Source organism: Heliangelus exortis, chromosome 11 (genome assembly GCF_036169615.1).
Source record: "Heliangelus exortis chromosome 11, bHelExo1.hap1, whole genome shotgun sequence".
Taxonomy (NCBI): domain Eukaryota; kingdom Metazoa; phylum Chordata; class Aves; order Apodiformes; family Trochilidae; genus Heliangelus; species Heliangelus exortis.
In genome coordinates, this window is record NC_092432.1 from 675,796 (window position 1) to 690,925 (window position 15,130).

Sequence of the window (15,130 nt, forward strand, 5' to 3'; positions counted from 1 at the left end):
CCAGGGGACTCTCAGCTCTGTGCACTGCTCCAGGCTGGAATGTAGAACTCTGCAGCTTCAGCAGCTGAGCTTGTGGCCGTGGCATTTGTTCCAATTTTATGTACTTTTAGAAAACAACAGCATCCTGTTTCCAGAGTTCTTGATTATTTCATTTGTGGTCTTTTGGTTGCTCGTGGTCATAGTAATAGTGTGTTGATTTGACATGTCCATATCTGTTCTGTTCTAGGTTTAAGCATTCTTGGTTCTGACAGCAAAATAATGTCTTCCATGCTTATTTTGGCAACACGTTTAATTTTATTTTTCCTTTAAGTTGCTGTATAGCTAGAATAATGCTCACCTTGGTACTATTGGCTTCCCTTCCACCCTCAATTCATTTTGCCTTCCATCTGCGTAGGAAAACATTTTTCCATTTCTTTTTGAGATCTTTCAGAAAGCCTGAATGTTTTGAGCCCTGGTTAAAAGCTCTCCCAGCCCAGGAGAGGTGTGAGTGGCAGACGTGCTCAGGAGACAGAGCCCTTCAGCCCTGGATCAGAAAGGTTCTGGCACGTGAGTGCTGTGGTGGGCAGGGGCTGGATGGGGCCAGTGCTTTGCTCACTGGGAGGAGGGGGTTTCTCCTCTGTAACCTCTCCTCCTTCTCCTCCTCCTCTTCATCCTCGTCCTCCTTCCTCCTCTCCTCCTCCTCCTCCCTGTTCCACACCTGAGTGCTGAACAAGCACTGAGCCCCGTGGGGCAGAGGGACCAGGAAGCTCCAGTGGGTGGAAGCCTCAGCAGCCCAACAGCCCAGGGCCAGGCTGAGAAGTCCTGTGGGATCAGGGCTTGCTGCTGTGGTGAGGAAACTGGGAATACAAAAATCTGGTGGCTCCCCACGGGCCTTGAGTTTTCCTCCTGGTTCTGGCCTCCTCCCAGCACTGCACTGCAAACCATCCCCCTCTCTCCTCTTTGCCCAAACCAGGAGGAATCAGCCAGGTCCTGTTGGGATGTTGAGTGGATGCTGAGGTTGGTAACTTCACAGTTTTAGCAGGGAGCTGAGCCCCTGCCCTGTGTCCCGGGGAACTCTGGCTGCTCAGCCCTGGCTGCCCTCCCACCCCCAAACTCTGCTGTGTCCCACTTGGACAGGGAGGGCAGAGCCAAAATGTGACTGTCAAGGGAACAGAGTCCAGGGAGCTGAATTAAAAACTCCGTGGAATTCAAGAAGTGAGGCTGGAAAGTAAAGATCCACACTTAGAAACTGGTGATTCCCACTGCTGTGCTCTCAGCTCAGCTGGACACGTTTGTCCCAGCAAGTGCCAAACCAAACTCACCACTTTGATACTGAAATAATGTCTCCCTCTGCAAGCAGAGCATCCAGGGGGACACAAGTGTTTTTTTCTGGTGGAAGGATTCCTGTGTGGCAGACAGCAGCTGGGACCTCGGATTGCAGCCCTTGTGTGCTGTTGAACTTCTTGAAACCCCTGAGCAAAGAGCAAGAGAAGAAGAACTGAAGCCAGCAGAGTCCCCAGCTCTGGTGAGCATCAGATGGCAGCAGTGTCCATGGCTCCTGAGAGCCTCCTGAGAGCAGGGGAAGTGGCTTCGTTCCCAGGAGACGGATGCCCCTCTCTGGGAGATGGGATCCATCACTGCCTTCTTCAGGAAAAAACATTCTGAGGACTGGTGTTGAAAGGGACTTCAGGATCTCTGCTGGGAATAACACAAAGCTGGAGTGTGAGGGCTGACAGGAAAACCTGGGACTGCAGCAGTGCTTCCCAGGCATCCAGAGACCAGCTGCAGGGATTTCGGGATTTCTCTCCTGCTCCTCCTCCCCTCTGCTCCCACTCCTCACCTCGTGCTGCCTGGGGAGCCTGTGCCAGAAGCTGATCCAGCCAAAATCCCACCAGGAGAGGACAGGAAGAGGAGAAAATGGGATCGTGGTGCCAAGGGCTGCAGGGCTCAGCTCAGCTGGAGCTGCTGGGGAGTGGCAGGTAAGTGGAAGTTCCCAGGAAAACAGATTTTCTGGGAAAAAGAATTGTCCCACGGAGGAGGACACTGGGGGTGTGGTGTCACCAAACCCACATCTCTTCAGGTTTGCATTTAGGATCCTGATACTTGGATCCTAAAGGAGCTGATAAATGGCTGGTGAGCCATAGCATAGCTCATTTCCTTAGCTAGCAGTCATTGTTTTGTTAAAAAAAAAAAATAATAATAATAAAAAAAAAATTCATAATAACCCCAGAACACTTGGAGCAAGTGTGTTTGTCTGGGGGCACAGAAGGATGCTCTGCTGGGGGGGAACTTGTACAGATTTTGTGAAACATCACGATTTTGGTTGTCTTGACCCTGCAATGTGACCCTGTTCTGCTTTGGTTTTTTGATACTTGTAAAAATGTCATTGTACTGATAAGGCTGAGTCTTGTAAAATACAATTGGAAGAGAACTCAAATTCCACAAATTTGTGTTTCTTCTGCAGTTATTTCTGGTGTATAGAATCCTAATGATTTATATTAAATATTTATGCTCTGGCTACTGGTTTTATGATTTTTAGCTGATACCATCCTTTATCTAAGACAGTTTTCTGTAAAGCAAGACATTGGTTAAATCAGTCTTTAGCCTTAAAAATGCAAGGAAAAGAAATGTGTCTGGTTTTAAAAACTAAGGACACTGGAGGCCAAATGAGAAAAAAAAAACCCCCAAAAATAGGTGGTTTATGTACTAAAACTGTCACAGCAGATTAAGGTGGTCTTGCTTTGGGTCTGATTTTCAGTATGTGATGCACGTTCCAGTGATTTCTGTTGCAAAATGACACCATGGCCCAATCTGTCTCGTTTTTGTTGGTTTCTCTTAGGCAGAAATTTTAGACAGAAATCAGAACTGCTCCGTGTCCTGGGAGGCAGCAAGATAAAGGAAAAAAAATCAGACCGGATAGGAGGGTAACTCCTGGATGAATTCCCTGATACTTTAATAGGATTTTCTCATTTAAAAAAAAAAAAAAAACAAAAAAACAAACCCAAAACCCAAACCCAGCTCCTTCCTTTCCTCCTTTTCCTGCTCATTTTTGTTCCATTTCCGTGTCCATCCTCTCCAGGATCGGCCCGGCAGAGCCAGCCCGGGCTCACCCTCCGGAGGGGCAGTTCCTGGGGCTCTCGGTTTATCCGGGGCTGCGGTTGATGCCAAAACCTCCGCACGAGGAGTCGGTCCCGGCTGCCCCGGCTCTGGCGGTACCGGCAAGGGGGAGTCTGCAGGTTCGGCGGTGGCTGCCCCGGAGTGCCGGAACCCGAGCGGTTACCGGGGCTGAGGTGTCCGCGTTACCCCCTCTGCTTCCACCGGGGCCGTTCTGACCCCCGCACCGCCCCGCCCCGCCCCTGCTCCCCTCCATCGGGACGGGACCGGGTCGGAACCGAGAGCCCCGGGACGGGACCGAGAGCCCCGGGAGCTGCAGCCCCACCCGTGCCCGCTCAGCCCCGCCCGGTGCCCAACCCCGCAGCTGCGGCTCCGCGATAGCGCCCGGAGCCTCCCCGCGGCAGAGCACCGCGCCCGGGACCGGACCGGACCGAACCGAACCGAACCGAACCGAGCCGGGCCGGGCCGGGCCGGGCCGAGCCGAGCCGAGCCGGAGCTGTGCGTGTGCCGGTGTGCGGGATCCCCCGCTGTCTCCCCCCCCCCCCCCCTCAGCCCAGCCCCGCGCGGGGCGGACCGCGCTCCCGGCAGTCCCCTCCCCCGGCAGTCCGCCGCCGTCCCGGCGTGCCCCGCGCGGCGCTGGGCTGGGGCCGCTCTGGCTCGGCCGCCTCACCGTGCCCGCTGCCAGCGCCGGCGGGGAAGATGGCGGCGGAGGCGGCGGATTCCTGGGGTAGGTGTCGGCCCCGCCGCCTCCACAGGGATCCCCTCACCCCCTGCCCCGCTCACCCGCTCTCCTCTCCCCGTACAGACGCCGACAGCTTCGAGGTGGTGGAGCCGGTGGCGAAGCGGCTGGTGCCGGGAGTGGCCGGAGACCGCTGGGCCGGCGAGGATGAGGAGGACGACGTGAAGGTGCGGGCCTGGGCGGCCCGGGGGCGGCGGGGAGCGGGACGGGACGGGACGGGACGGACAGGGCCTCCCGGGGGCCGCTGCCATCTGGGGCCGCGTGTGCGGGGGCGGCTGGGGAAAGCCCCGCAGGCTGGGCCGGAACCGCCGGGCCGGGAGGGTTCGGGAGGGTTCGGGAACGCGTGTCCCACAGCGGGGCCTGCGCGGGGCTCCGGGAGGGCAGCGCTGGTGACTCGGGAGAATCCCGGGGCCGGGTGGGAAGCGAGCCCGGCCCCGCACGGTGCCCCCTGGGGCGGGGGCTCTGCCCGAGGCCCCTTCCCGCGGCGCTGGGGCTCCCGGGGGGCTCCCGGGCGCCTTCCCAGCTGCTCCCAGGGGATCCACCTCCTGCTTCCCAGCTGCTCCCAGGTCTCTGGGTGCTTTGCAGTGGCCGGCGGGGTCCCCTGAGCCCCCAGTCCTGAGCGTTGTGTTGGGGGGTCCCGAGGGGGGGTCTGGTGGGGGCAGAGCGGGGTTCGTGCTCCTGCTCTTCAGCAGAACCCGAACCCTCCTGGTGTGGCTTCCACCCTGCTCTGCCTTTCAGATCCTCCCAGAGCAGCAGCCTGGCTGGACACAGACCCCAGCCCTGTGCTCACACAGCTTTGCTGTGTTTCACTGAGTGATGGCTGATCCCAGGCCCTGCTCACCCGTGGGGCTGATCCCAGGCCCTGCTCACCCGTGGGGCTGATCCCAGGCCCTGCTCACCCGTGGGGCTGATCCCAGGCCCTGCTCACCCGTGGGGCTGCCTCCAGTCAGTCCCTGCTCACCCGTGGGCTCCTCACTTCACACCTGAGCTCCAAAGCTTTGCTCCTGCACCACCCCTGAGCTGTCCCCGAGCACGGGGGGGCTGGGGGTGGGTGCTACAAACCTGAGTTTGTGTCACCCTGATGGGGACAGCAAAGCAAAACAGTGCCAGAGAACACAGAGGGGATGTGCTTGAGTGGAAATAGGTCAGCTGGAAAAGCTCCTGGTTTCCAATCAAGGTGCTCAGGTGCTGTGAGGGGCAGTGTCAGGACTTGGTCACTGTGGTGTGGCTGCCTGTGTGACCCTTTCTGAAGCTGTGTGACCCTTTCTGAAGCTGTGTGACCCTTCCTGAAGCTGTGTGACCCTTCCTGAAGCTGTGTGACACTTTCTGAAGCTGTGTGACACTTCCTGAAGCTGTGTGACCCTTCCTGAGGCTGTGCTGCTGCTGACTGAGCAAGCACCTGGGGTTGTTATTTAGGCTGTGGTACCAGAAGGTCTGAAAGACACCCAGGTGGTTGTCCTTAGGGAGCTTAGGGGTGTTTTTATAAACAGCTGGAAAAACACAGTTCCCCTTCTCTGATAGTTTTGTGGGATTTTTTTAAGTTACAGACTGCCTCTCACCCCTGGCCTGCTGGCCACCCCTGGGCAGCTTTTTCTCTCTGCAGGAGAGGCTTAGGTTTAGCTGGAGGGAGTGCCTCTCACCTCCCAGTCGTGTGCTCTGGTTTTTAGGGGGAATAATGTGAATTTTCAGGTGGTCAGGGCACGTGTCATGAGGTGTGTGACCTGGCAGAGAGCTGCTCCCAGCAGGGCTGCATTTACCTGAGATGGAAGGTGCTCTCAGCAGCCTGGTTTCAGTGAAGTGGCATAAGGAAGTGCTGCTGGAATGCTTGGGAATAAAGAATCCTCTTGGGAATAAACTGGGAACCAGTGCAGAGACAAAGCACTCAGGCCTTTCCCTTTCCCTCCAAGGGAATTCACTGGAGTTACCAGACACAGCATCAGGTGTGCATTTGGATGAATCTCCTGGCCTTCTAGTAGGAAAAAAAACCCCAAAACAAACCCCAAGCCCACTCAGTATTAATTATTTTCCTATTGATTTTTTTTCAGACCCCAGAGCTTGGGGAAAGGTGAGGGTGGGAGATCCCCCCCTCCAGGCTGAGGAGGTGAAGTCTCCTGGGTTGGTCCCAGCCCCCTTGTTCTGCTGGCAGGGCTGGGGGTGGGCTCTGAAAATCCCTTCCAGATCTTAAAATTCCCCCTGGGAGCTCGGGGGGAGGCAGGGCCAGGGCTCCCCCTGCCCCCCAGGGGCTCCAGCAGCTCAGCTGCAGCCTGGGGCAAGGACTCTGTCTGTCCTGGCCAGGAAATCCGTGCCCACCCCCCCTCTCCAGAGCCTCCCAGTTGCACCAGTGATTCCCAGGAGCTCCCAGCATCCTGGTGGGTGCCCCCCCTCAAACACCCAGCACCAGCCCCTGAAGGTCAGGGCAGGGGATGAGGCAGCAAGCTGTGCAGAGCAGAAATGAAGAGGGCTATTTAAGAAGTGGGTGTAACAAACTCTTAATTAGATAGGAGCTAAAATAATGCTGCTCCAGATCCCAGTCAGCTTCTTGGAATGTGGTAGGGAAGCTGGAGCCCTCACAAGTGCCAATTAATTTGAGTGAGGTGGTAGAGGAGCTGGGGTGTCTGCCTTGCTTGGATCAGCACCTGGCACTGCAGCCCTGAGAAGTCAATAAATGCCTTGCATTTATTTTTGCCCTGCAAAAAATCACAAAATTCAGCATTTCTGGTTTTCAAGCTTACCTGGAGTGAGGTGGTGGCAGGATGTGAGTCTGAGTAAGTTGTTCTTGTCAGATGTGATCTCCTAAGCCAGCAGATCAGCTGAAACAGGCCCCTAAAATCAGGTTCCTGAGTGGTTTCCTGGCTGTGGCTCCTGCTGTGCACATGCTGAGTGCCACTTGGTGTAACTTCCAACCTGGTGTAGGGCTTGGGGATCCCCACCTGGGGGCTGCACACCTGAGTTTGGAGTGGCACGAGGACAAGAACACTGAAGGGATTTGTTTGAGTGTTCTGATGGCTGCTTTGCTGATAAAAACAGGAATCTTGGTCAGAGCCATGGCCCTGTGCTGTTGGGAGCTGCTCCTCCTCCCAGGGCCCAGTGACACCCAGTGACACCCCAGCACCTTGCAACCTGTGGCACAGGGAATGGCAATAAACTCAGTTTACTGGGTGTTGATTTGACTGCTGATGGTCTTGTTTTTTTGTAACTGCATTGACAGAAGCTTTCTGAGTCTCTCAGTAAAAGGAGGAGCAGGCCCTGGACTGTCTGATCAGCTCTCACAGCTCCCTGCTCTGCAGAAGTGTTTGCAGAGGTCACCTGGAAGCCACCATCCAGAAAGTGTCTGTAAAAGAATCTGAACCGAAACTTATTTTGCAGGATAACTGGGATGATGAGGAGGAAGAGGAGGAGGTAAAGGAGACAGAGGTAAAGCAAGGTAAGGCTGAGAAGGAACACGTGGCTCTGTCTGCAGCATCAGGACAGGCTCTGGGTTTGCCTGGGCTGTATCTAAAGGATCAAACCCACTTGCCAAGGAGGGTTGGGTTTGGTTTGGTTTTGGCAGAGTGTGGCTTCAGCTCTGGTGTGCTCAGGTCCTGGGAACTGAGCTCCATGGCTCACTGGTTAATGGTTGTTCAGAGCTGCTGAAAAAAAAAATACACGAGTAGATCTACTGAGTGCTGATTGTTCCATGTTTTGCAGAACCCAAAGTTTCAGAAAAAAAGAAAATAGCAGAAAAAATAAAAGAAAAAGAAAAGCTACAGAAGAAAAAGCAAGAGGAGCTTAAGAAAAGGGTAATGCTTTTTTTCTTCCAGGTCTCATACAATGTAGAGGGCAGGTTCAGGTTTTTTTTAATGGCTGAACAGGACCTGTTAAGATCCTGACTGGTCTGATCAACCAAACAAACTCAGATCTTGTACTTAACATCTGGGGGCTGTCAGCTTCAGTGTCTCTAACTCCTCAGGGTGCTGCAGTGATGTTTATTGGGGAAATTAATGGGGAAAATGTGCCCAGAACTGGGCACATTGAACAATTCAGTAACCAGGGGGGTTCTCAGGGCTGCTGGGGGAGCACTGACTGACCCCAGCCTGAAAGGAGCCACTCAGGGGGCTCTTGTCCTGCCTCTGCTCAGGGGTAAGAGGTGTGACCTTCTCCCAATATCCATCTTTTCAAATCCAGTTAGAGGCACCAGAGGAACAGAAGGAGCTGACACCAGAAGAACAGTTAGCAGATAAACTACGACTAAAGAAGCTACAAGAGGAGTCAGACCTTGAGTTAGCAAAAGAGACATTTGGTAAGTGTGTGCTGGGCAGGGGATGGAGCATCCCAGGAGTAAAACTGCTGTGTGGGGACACTCTGCAGGGAGCTCTGAGCAGGATTTGACTGCTGGAGCAGGTTGTGTTACTGAGGATAAAGAGGGGCATTTATCCTCCTGGGTAATTCCAGCTGCTGGAGGCATCTCGTGGTACTGACAGCAAGAACCACAAAAACACCTTCAGAATAAACAGAGGGTGCTTTTTCTGCATCTGAAAGAGGTCATGGCAAGAGGTGGTAGGGAAAGGATTGCTGATGAAATGTTCTGAGGTGCTTTATGCATGGGTTTAAAGAGCTCTGGATGAGGGTGGTGGCACAGCAGAGCTCAGTCACTTGTCACTTCAGGCAGTGTCCTGGGGGGGATGTTGAGCAAGGCAGCTGGGTGAGGGAGGAGGTGGTTTCCTGGTGCAGAGATCACTCTGGGTTTGGGCTCTGCCAGAGCCAGCACAGATCCTGATTCATAGCAGCATTCCTCAGACATGAAAGCGTGGTGCCTTGATGACAGAGAATTAATTATACAGCTTATTACTCAGGGAAAACTGCTCTGCAAGTCTTCAGAAAGAGTACAGTGCCTTGGGGGAGATGTTGAGCATTTTTGTCAAGAACCAACTAAATTTTACACTTAGGAGCTCAAGGCAGGAGTTCATTATTTGAGGGGAAAGGGGCTCCATGTGGAATGCTGGCTGAAATGCTGAAGCTTTGCAGCAGAATCCTTTTCTCTACAGCTTCCTGGCTCAGGCTTTGTGTGGCAGCAGCCAGGGGCAGGTGAGTGAGGAAACCTCAGCTTTGGTTTTGTGAAGCTTTTGCTGTGTGAAGAGCTCCATGGGAGGGAGGCTTCTTGTTTCCTCTGGTGCCATCTCCCAGGCATCACACCTCCCGTGGTCTGTAACTCCTCTCCTCTCCCTGTGCAGGTGTAAATAACACTTGTGGAATAGATGCCATGAATCCCTCTTCCAAAGATGACTTCACGGAATTTGGGAAGCTGCTGAAAGAGAAGATCACACAGTATGAGAAGTCCTTACACTACGGGAGCTTTTTGGAAGCATTAGTGCGAGATGTGTGCATTTCATGTGAGTGACAAACCCCCCCAGCACTGCGCCCAACCCCTCTGAGCTGCAGCTGGAACCCTGCTGCTTCGGGGAGGGTTAAATGGGATGGGCTGTGTTCTTCATACTCAGTGCAACACTGATGTTTCACTCCCTGGTGTCAGGTTCCCTTCCCACAAACTTTGTTACAGGTTGTGTGCAGGAACAAGAGTTGCACTCTTGTGGCTGTCAGGTCAAGAGAGTCATTTTAAGAGTCTGAATTTTTATGCTGGTCTAACCTTGCATGTTTTTCTTGAAGCCATTTTTAAAATAATAATAGTTTTTAAATTCTCTGAGCCATAGAAATTGTGTGGCTCATTTGGAAGGAAACTGTTAGAAAACCTGAGTTCATCTAAAAGAAACTGTTCTGGCATTTACCATGTAACTGCACAGAGATAAAATGAATTTAAACTCCCTTTTTGCACTGCTCTGGGAGGCTGCAGTCCCTGGTGAGCTCATGGCTTGAGATCTTCCCTGTGCTGCAGCCATGTTGTCCTTCACTGTAACTTGATCTGCTTTAGAGCTGTATAAATACCCTGCTGCTGGGGCTGGCAACTTGCACGTGGGCTCCAGATCTTTCCAAGTGAGGGACTCACAAACTCTGGGGCCATTTGTTTATTAATAACTGATGATCACCCACTGCTCCTTTTGGTGTGTTTTACTGTGTTTTCCTGTATCCACATTTTACTGTTCAGATGCTGCCTCACTGAGGCTCTGTGTTCACTGACTCCTCACTGCCCAATTTTACCTTCTCCAACATTTGAGCAGCTTCCCAGGGACCATCTGAGATGGTGACTGTGGGGAGAAGGAGCAGAACCACCCAGTCTGTCTTTGCTGATTTAAATCAAGTAATTACCCCTACTTACTACTCACCCTTACTTCTGGTTTTTAGAGAATGCTGCTGATTATTAACTGTCTGCTAAGAACAATACTGATGGGACATATTTTTTTCTTTCCTCGATGCAGTGGAAGTTGATGATTTGAAAAAGATCACAAATACTTTGACAGTACTATGCAGTGAAAAGCAAAAACAAGAAAAGGTAAGAGCTGTGTGTGCTTCTGTCCCTGCTCTGGGGCTGAGTGGGAAAGGGGAAGCTGCTGGGTTTGCTTAGGTAGTAGCAGGAGATTAAATGATAACCTCAAACACTGATTTAGAGTTAAATCCTCTTCACTGTGTGAGGTAATCAGGAGTTGAGTGATCTGGAGAGCACAGGCACAACCTCAGTTAATGCACACAGCTGGGATCTACCTGCTGCCCACCTCTGGGAGTTCATGTGTCTCATGCCCCTCTCCCTCATGGGGATTTTACAGTAAAGGTGTTCTTCCTATTTAAGCAGAATAAAGCCAAAAAGAAGAAAAAAGGTGTTGTTCCTGGAGGTGGCTTAAAGGCTACGATGAAAGATGACCTGGCTGATTATGGAGGATATGATGGAGAATATGTACAAGACTTTGAAGACTTCATGTGACATTTATCTCCCCTTCTGTTGTCTTTCTGTTGCCCATAACCCCTTAAACATGTAGCACAACTTTTCCTTTAAATTCTGCCAAATGCTACAATCAGACTTGCAGTGTCACTGTGCTGCTGGGGCTGTGCTGAAGCCTCCCTGCTCTGTGGGCAGGGGTTAGAATGAAGACATTTAAAAGCTATGGAAATTGCAGCTAAAACCCCCCAAAATTCTGATAATGGGAGCTGTTGCTGTTTGATTTTAGAGTAACAGCCACTAAATTGTGACTGAATCCCAGCACAGCCCAGTATTATTACCAGCACAGTCCAGTAACATGGCCTTAACTGTACCTCCCAGAATCAGCTGTTTGAGGAACAAAAGCAGTTTGCAGCAAGGGCATGGTGTGCACTTAGTATTGCTTTGTCTTAAGTTTTAGAGCTTGAGGTTTTCAGCATCTTGTGAAAGGGAACAGTGACCTGCAGGAGGCTGCTCCTGGGCAGGGGTCCTGGGAGACACCCACTGCTCCAGAGCTTTCCCTCAGAGCAGCACCCGTGGTGGGCAGGGCCAGGGGAGAGTTGCTTGTTTGGAAAAAAAAAAACAACAAACAAACCTATTTGTGTCTTGAGTATAAAGTTTAGTTTCCATTCATCTGAATTTCTACTAATGCAGCTGTATGGGTTGGGTATTCTTTAACAGTAATTGCCTGGTTTAAGTGTAAGAAAACAAGACTTCCTTTTGGTCTCTCCTGGGTTGTGGTAAATCTTTCACAACTCAGCCATTTTCTTTCATTTAAAAAAAAAAAAAAAAAGAATCAACAACAAACTTGCTTAGCAAACTGCAACAGTTAATACAGTTGGGCAAATTGTTATGTTAACAATTACAACATCTGCAATGTTTTATAAAGCAACTAATTTAATAAAAATCACTATTGAGGACTTCAGCACAGCTGTCCTTGGCCCAGTTCTTTCAGTGCCTGAAGTGGTGGGGGCACCACAGGTCTGGGCTTTGCTCTGGTTTGCAGCTCAGATGGGGTTAAAGCAGCTAAATTTTGCACTGTAAAATGTCTGTTCCTTACACTAAGACTTAGAGATGCTGATGGTAAACAGAATCCTGGTGGGATGCCATAACACAAGCATTTCCATGACAAACTTAATATTTTCTGGTGCTGGAACTGCTGAGCCCAGTGGCTCATTCTTACCTTAGGAGCATTGAGGAGGCTGTGTGTACTCAGGTGTCTGTTCCCAGGGTGGACAGGAGAGCTCTGTGCTCCCCCCAGGCAGCTGCTCCTTCCTCTGGATCTCTCCCATCTGCAGGGGTCCCAGGGATGGTGACTCTTGGGAGGGCACCTCCAGGTTCTTCAAAGTTGAAGCTAAAAGCCTGCCAGCAGTTACAGCCAACTCAGCCTAATTGGTTCTCACAAGACTGAATGAAACAGGAATTACAAGTTGGGTTCTGCTGAGGGAGAACCCTCCCTGTGTGAGTGTTTCTTTAGGGAAGGAGCTGGTGCCACGTGGATGTTTGCCTGGGTACAACTCTCCTGCTGCTGCTGCTGCTGCAGAGCTGAGGTAAATACTGTGCAAGGAAGGGATTGGTTTATGCAGCAGTTGCTGGCATTAAAATGTTCAGCACCCCAAAGGAGATTGTCAGCTCGTGCTTCATTATGTCCCTTACTCCAAGCCAGCAGCAAATTAAGTATTTGCTCCTTGAGTTGTGCAGGACTGCTTCACTTCACTCAGCTACCAAACCAACCCAGGTGACCAGGCTGGAATCAAGGAACAGCTGAACCTGGTGTGGGTCTGAAACTTCCCCCAGCTCATTCCATTGTGTCACTGCACTGGAGATTCTGCACCTTCTGCTTCAGCCTTTGGTGATCATCACCCCCACTCCTGGATCTCTCTGGGTCACCATCAGCTGTGCCAGGCTGAGCATTTTGTAAACAGATTTATTATACAAAACACAATTTCAGGTTAACACACTCTCAGCGTTTTAAATATTTACAACCACCACCAGACTTGTGGAGTAGCTGTCACACAGCAGTGTCTCCCTGTAAGCAAGGAATTGCTAAAAATACCTGTTAAAGGCTCAGCACCAGCCCTGCAGGATGCTGTGGCACTGGCACTTGTCAGAGCCAGTCTCCACTTCCAGAGGGTGGGTTTAGTTTGCCAACATGTCCTTGAGGCAGCAGCCAGTCTGGGCATCCTTCAGAAGTGTATTTACCACATCATAGAACTTGTTATCATAAGCCAGCCTGTAGTAAGTGTAGACATCTTCACAGTAACTCAGCAATTTCTTCAGATTTTTCAGAGCAGCATCAGTAGGTGGGTGTTGCTTAACTCTGAAAAGAAGTGCAGGTGTCAGGAAACAGGCAGTGGCTCTAGGACTCACTATTGACCTGTAAGAACTGCAGCTGTTAGACAGAGGTTGTGCTCAACAGGTACATTGGATTCTCCTGGTTATTTTCATTTCAAACCCACGTGTGACCTGAGCAGCCCTGGGGCAGCCTGGTTCTGTGGCTCAGGACAAGTGGCAGATCCAGTGCCATTTCCACAGACACTGCACTTCCTCACTGAACAGGTCAGAGCAGCACCAAGACCTGCACACCAGGAAACTCACAGCTGCTCTTCTAAAGCAGCCTCTGCAAAAAAAAGGTTCCAGTTTGCCCACCCTGTGACTTACTTCTTAGCAATCTCCTCAAACATGAGGGGCTTCAGGGGCTGCTGCTGTTTGAACTCTTCTAAGTAAGTGAAGTCCCCCTTGGTGACCACTTGTTGATAGAGAACCTCAGCCCAGTCTGGAACAAACTCGTAAGCCTCAGCCACAATTGCTGCCTGCAGGGAGAAGAGATGCTGGAATTGCTGATCAAGAAGAGTTTCTTCTTGCACAGAAACATCCCCTGTGCAATGTGAGAGTGTAAGTATTCCACATGTGTCTGCCTGGCCCATCTCCTGATGCTCTTCTTGAGAGCAGCCACGTCACAGGGAAATGTGACAAAACACTCAAATACTTTCTTGTCAGAGGGGAGTTGTTCTCTTCAAAAAGTTCTTTCATATTTTCAAGCTTACAAGTGATGGATTCCAAGGCAGATCAGGGCCACAGTGCAGATTGACAGCAGCACAAGAGCTCACCCAAGGAGTGCCCAGAGATCCCCCCAGGCCCAGGGGCTGCAGTCTCAGTGGCCACAGGAAGAGCTGAGCATTGTGCTCCCAGGGGCAGAGGGATTCAGTCCTTCTGAACAATCATTTTCAGAAAAAACACGAGAGGAGGAGGCTGAGCTCACCTGGTAGAATCTAGGCAAGGCCAGGATGGAGTCCATCAGGTTCTGGGGGGTCAGGTTGATCAGCATGGTGCTCTGGCCTGTGCTGAGGAAATGCAGCTGCAGGGTGATGAGCTTGGTCAGGCGGCTGCAGCGCAGGGCCTGCCGGACACAGGAGTCCTGGGGACAAAGCACAGAGAGAGGCAAAGCCTCTGAGGCCAGAGGAAAGGGAAAAATATTCCTCAGAGCACCTGAGAGCATTCCTGAGTTGTCTCCTGTTTCATCTTCCAGACCACTACAGTTTCACTGCTGATTGTATTCAGTTAGTTTTAGGTGAAGCTTCACTCACCCCAAGTCCTGCTTTCCCCACAACCACGCCAGGTTTAAACACTTTTTAAATATTTTTCTTGCTAGCTAAGCTCATGGTCACTCCTCTAAAACTGGGGAACCTGACTGCAAACCTAAATGTCAAAGCCTGAGCAGTGTTTCTGACACTGCTGAGCTGACAGAGCCAGAGATTCCTTTGCTCCTCTTCTCCTGGGACAGGACCCACACCCCCTCCCTCCAGCAGCTTTGTTCTCCCAGTTCAGCTCACCCCTGACCACAGTTCCATCCCATTTTACCTTGGAATAACTTTCTGCAGCATCAATGAAGAGAGTCAGAGCTTTCAGCAGCAGCTTCTTTAAATTTGCAACATCCTGAAGAGACTCCTCTGAAATGGGGAAAAACAGGAACCAATTATTTATAAAGGTGACTAAAGTTACAAAAATTGCTCTTGGTAGCCAGTCTGTGCCTACTATTGTTTCAGAAAGCAGCAGAAGGCCTTTTGTTCAAAAAAAAAGGCTCTGAAAAAGGGCAAAGACACACTTGTGCCTGTTCTGTTATGGACCAAAGCTACTGCTGGAACCCAATCAAGTGACTGAAGCACTGAAACCAAAATCAGACATCTATGGCAGACAGAAGCACTGCCTGTTACCAGACTCCTCCAGGAAACCCCTTGGCTGCTGCTGGGGTGGCTGCTGCTGGGCAGGATCAGCTGCTGCCCCACAGCACCCTCCCAGCTGCACAGAGCTCACTGGGTTCAGAGCACAACCATAAAAACCCCAACACTTCATACAAAACCCCAGCGTGTCACAGCCCTCTGAAGGGAGGAAAACACACCTGGGTCCTTCCCTCCTCCCATGGCTGGGATGCAGAATGTAAGAGCCAAACATCC

At 51.4% G+C, this 15,130-nt stretch overlaps 2 protein-coding genes across 5 annotated transcripts in view; one reads left to right on the forward strand and one right to left on the reverse strand.

Moving 5' to 3' along the window:
• Positions 1–3,673: 3,673 nt before the first annotated feature.
• On the forward strand, positions 3,674–11,601 carry EIF3J (eukaryotic translation initiation factor 3 subunit J). Of its 2 annotated transcripts, none has more exons than XM_071754063.1 (8): positions 3,674–3,820; positions 3,899–3,999; positions 7,199–7,256; positions 7,520–7,611; positions 7,997–8,111; positions 9,043–9,201; positions 10,183–10,256; positions 10,551–11,601. In XM_071754063.1, the coding sequence occupies exons 1-8, from the start codon at positions 3,793–3,795 to the stop codon at positions 10,680–10,682; spliced, it is 759 nt and encodes a 252-aa protein (XP_071610164.1). In that variant the 5' UTR covers positions 3,674–3,792; the 3' UTR covers positions 10,683–11,601. The 2 variants fall into 2 exon arrangements, with proteins under 2 accessions (XP_071610164.1, XP_071610165.1); XM_071754064.1 differs by having other exon boundaries at positions 10,554–11,601.
• Positions 11,602–12,588: 987 nt separating this feature from the next.
• Positions 12,589–15,130, reverse strand: part of SPG11 (SPG11 vesicle trafficking associated, spatacsin) — a 28,778-nt gene continuing 26,236 nt past the window's right edge. For all 3 annotated transcript variants that reach the window (XM_071754060.1, XM_071754061.1, XM_071754062.1), the window contains 4 exons: positions 14,538–14,626; positions 13,939–14,094; positions 13,338–13,489; positions 12,589–12,996 (listed from right to left, as the gene is read on the reverse strand). In XM_071754060.1, the coding sequence (XP_071610161.1) occupies positions 12,816–12,996; positions 13,338–13,489; positions 13,939–14,094; positions 14,538–14,626 (578 nt within the window). In that variant the 3' untranslated portion in view covers positions 12,589–12,815. The remainder of the gene's footprint in view (positions 12,997–13,337; positions 13,490–13,938; positions 14,095–14,537; positions 14,627–15,130) is intronic.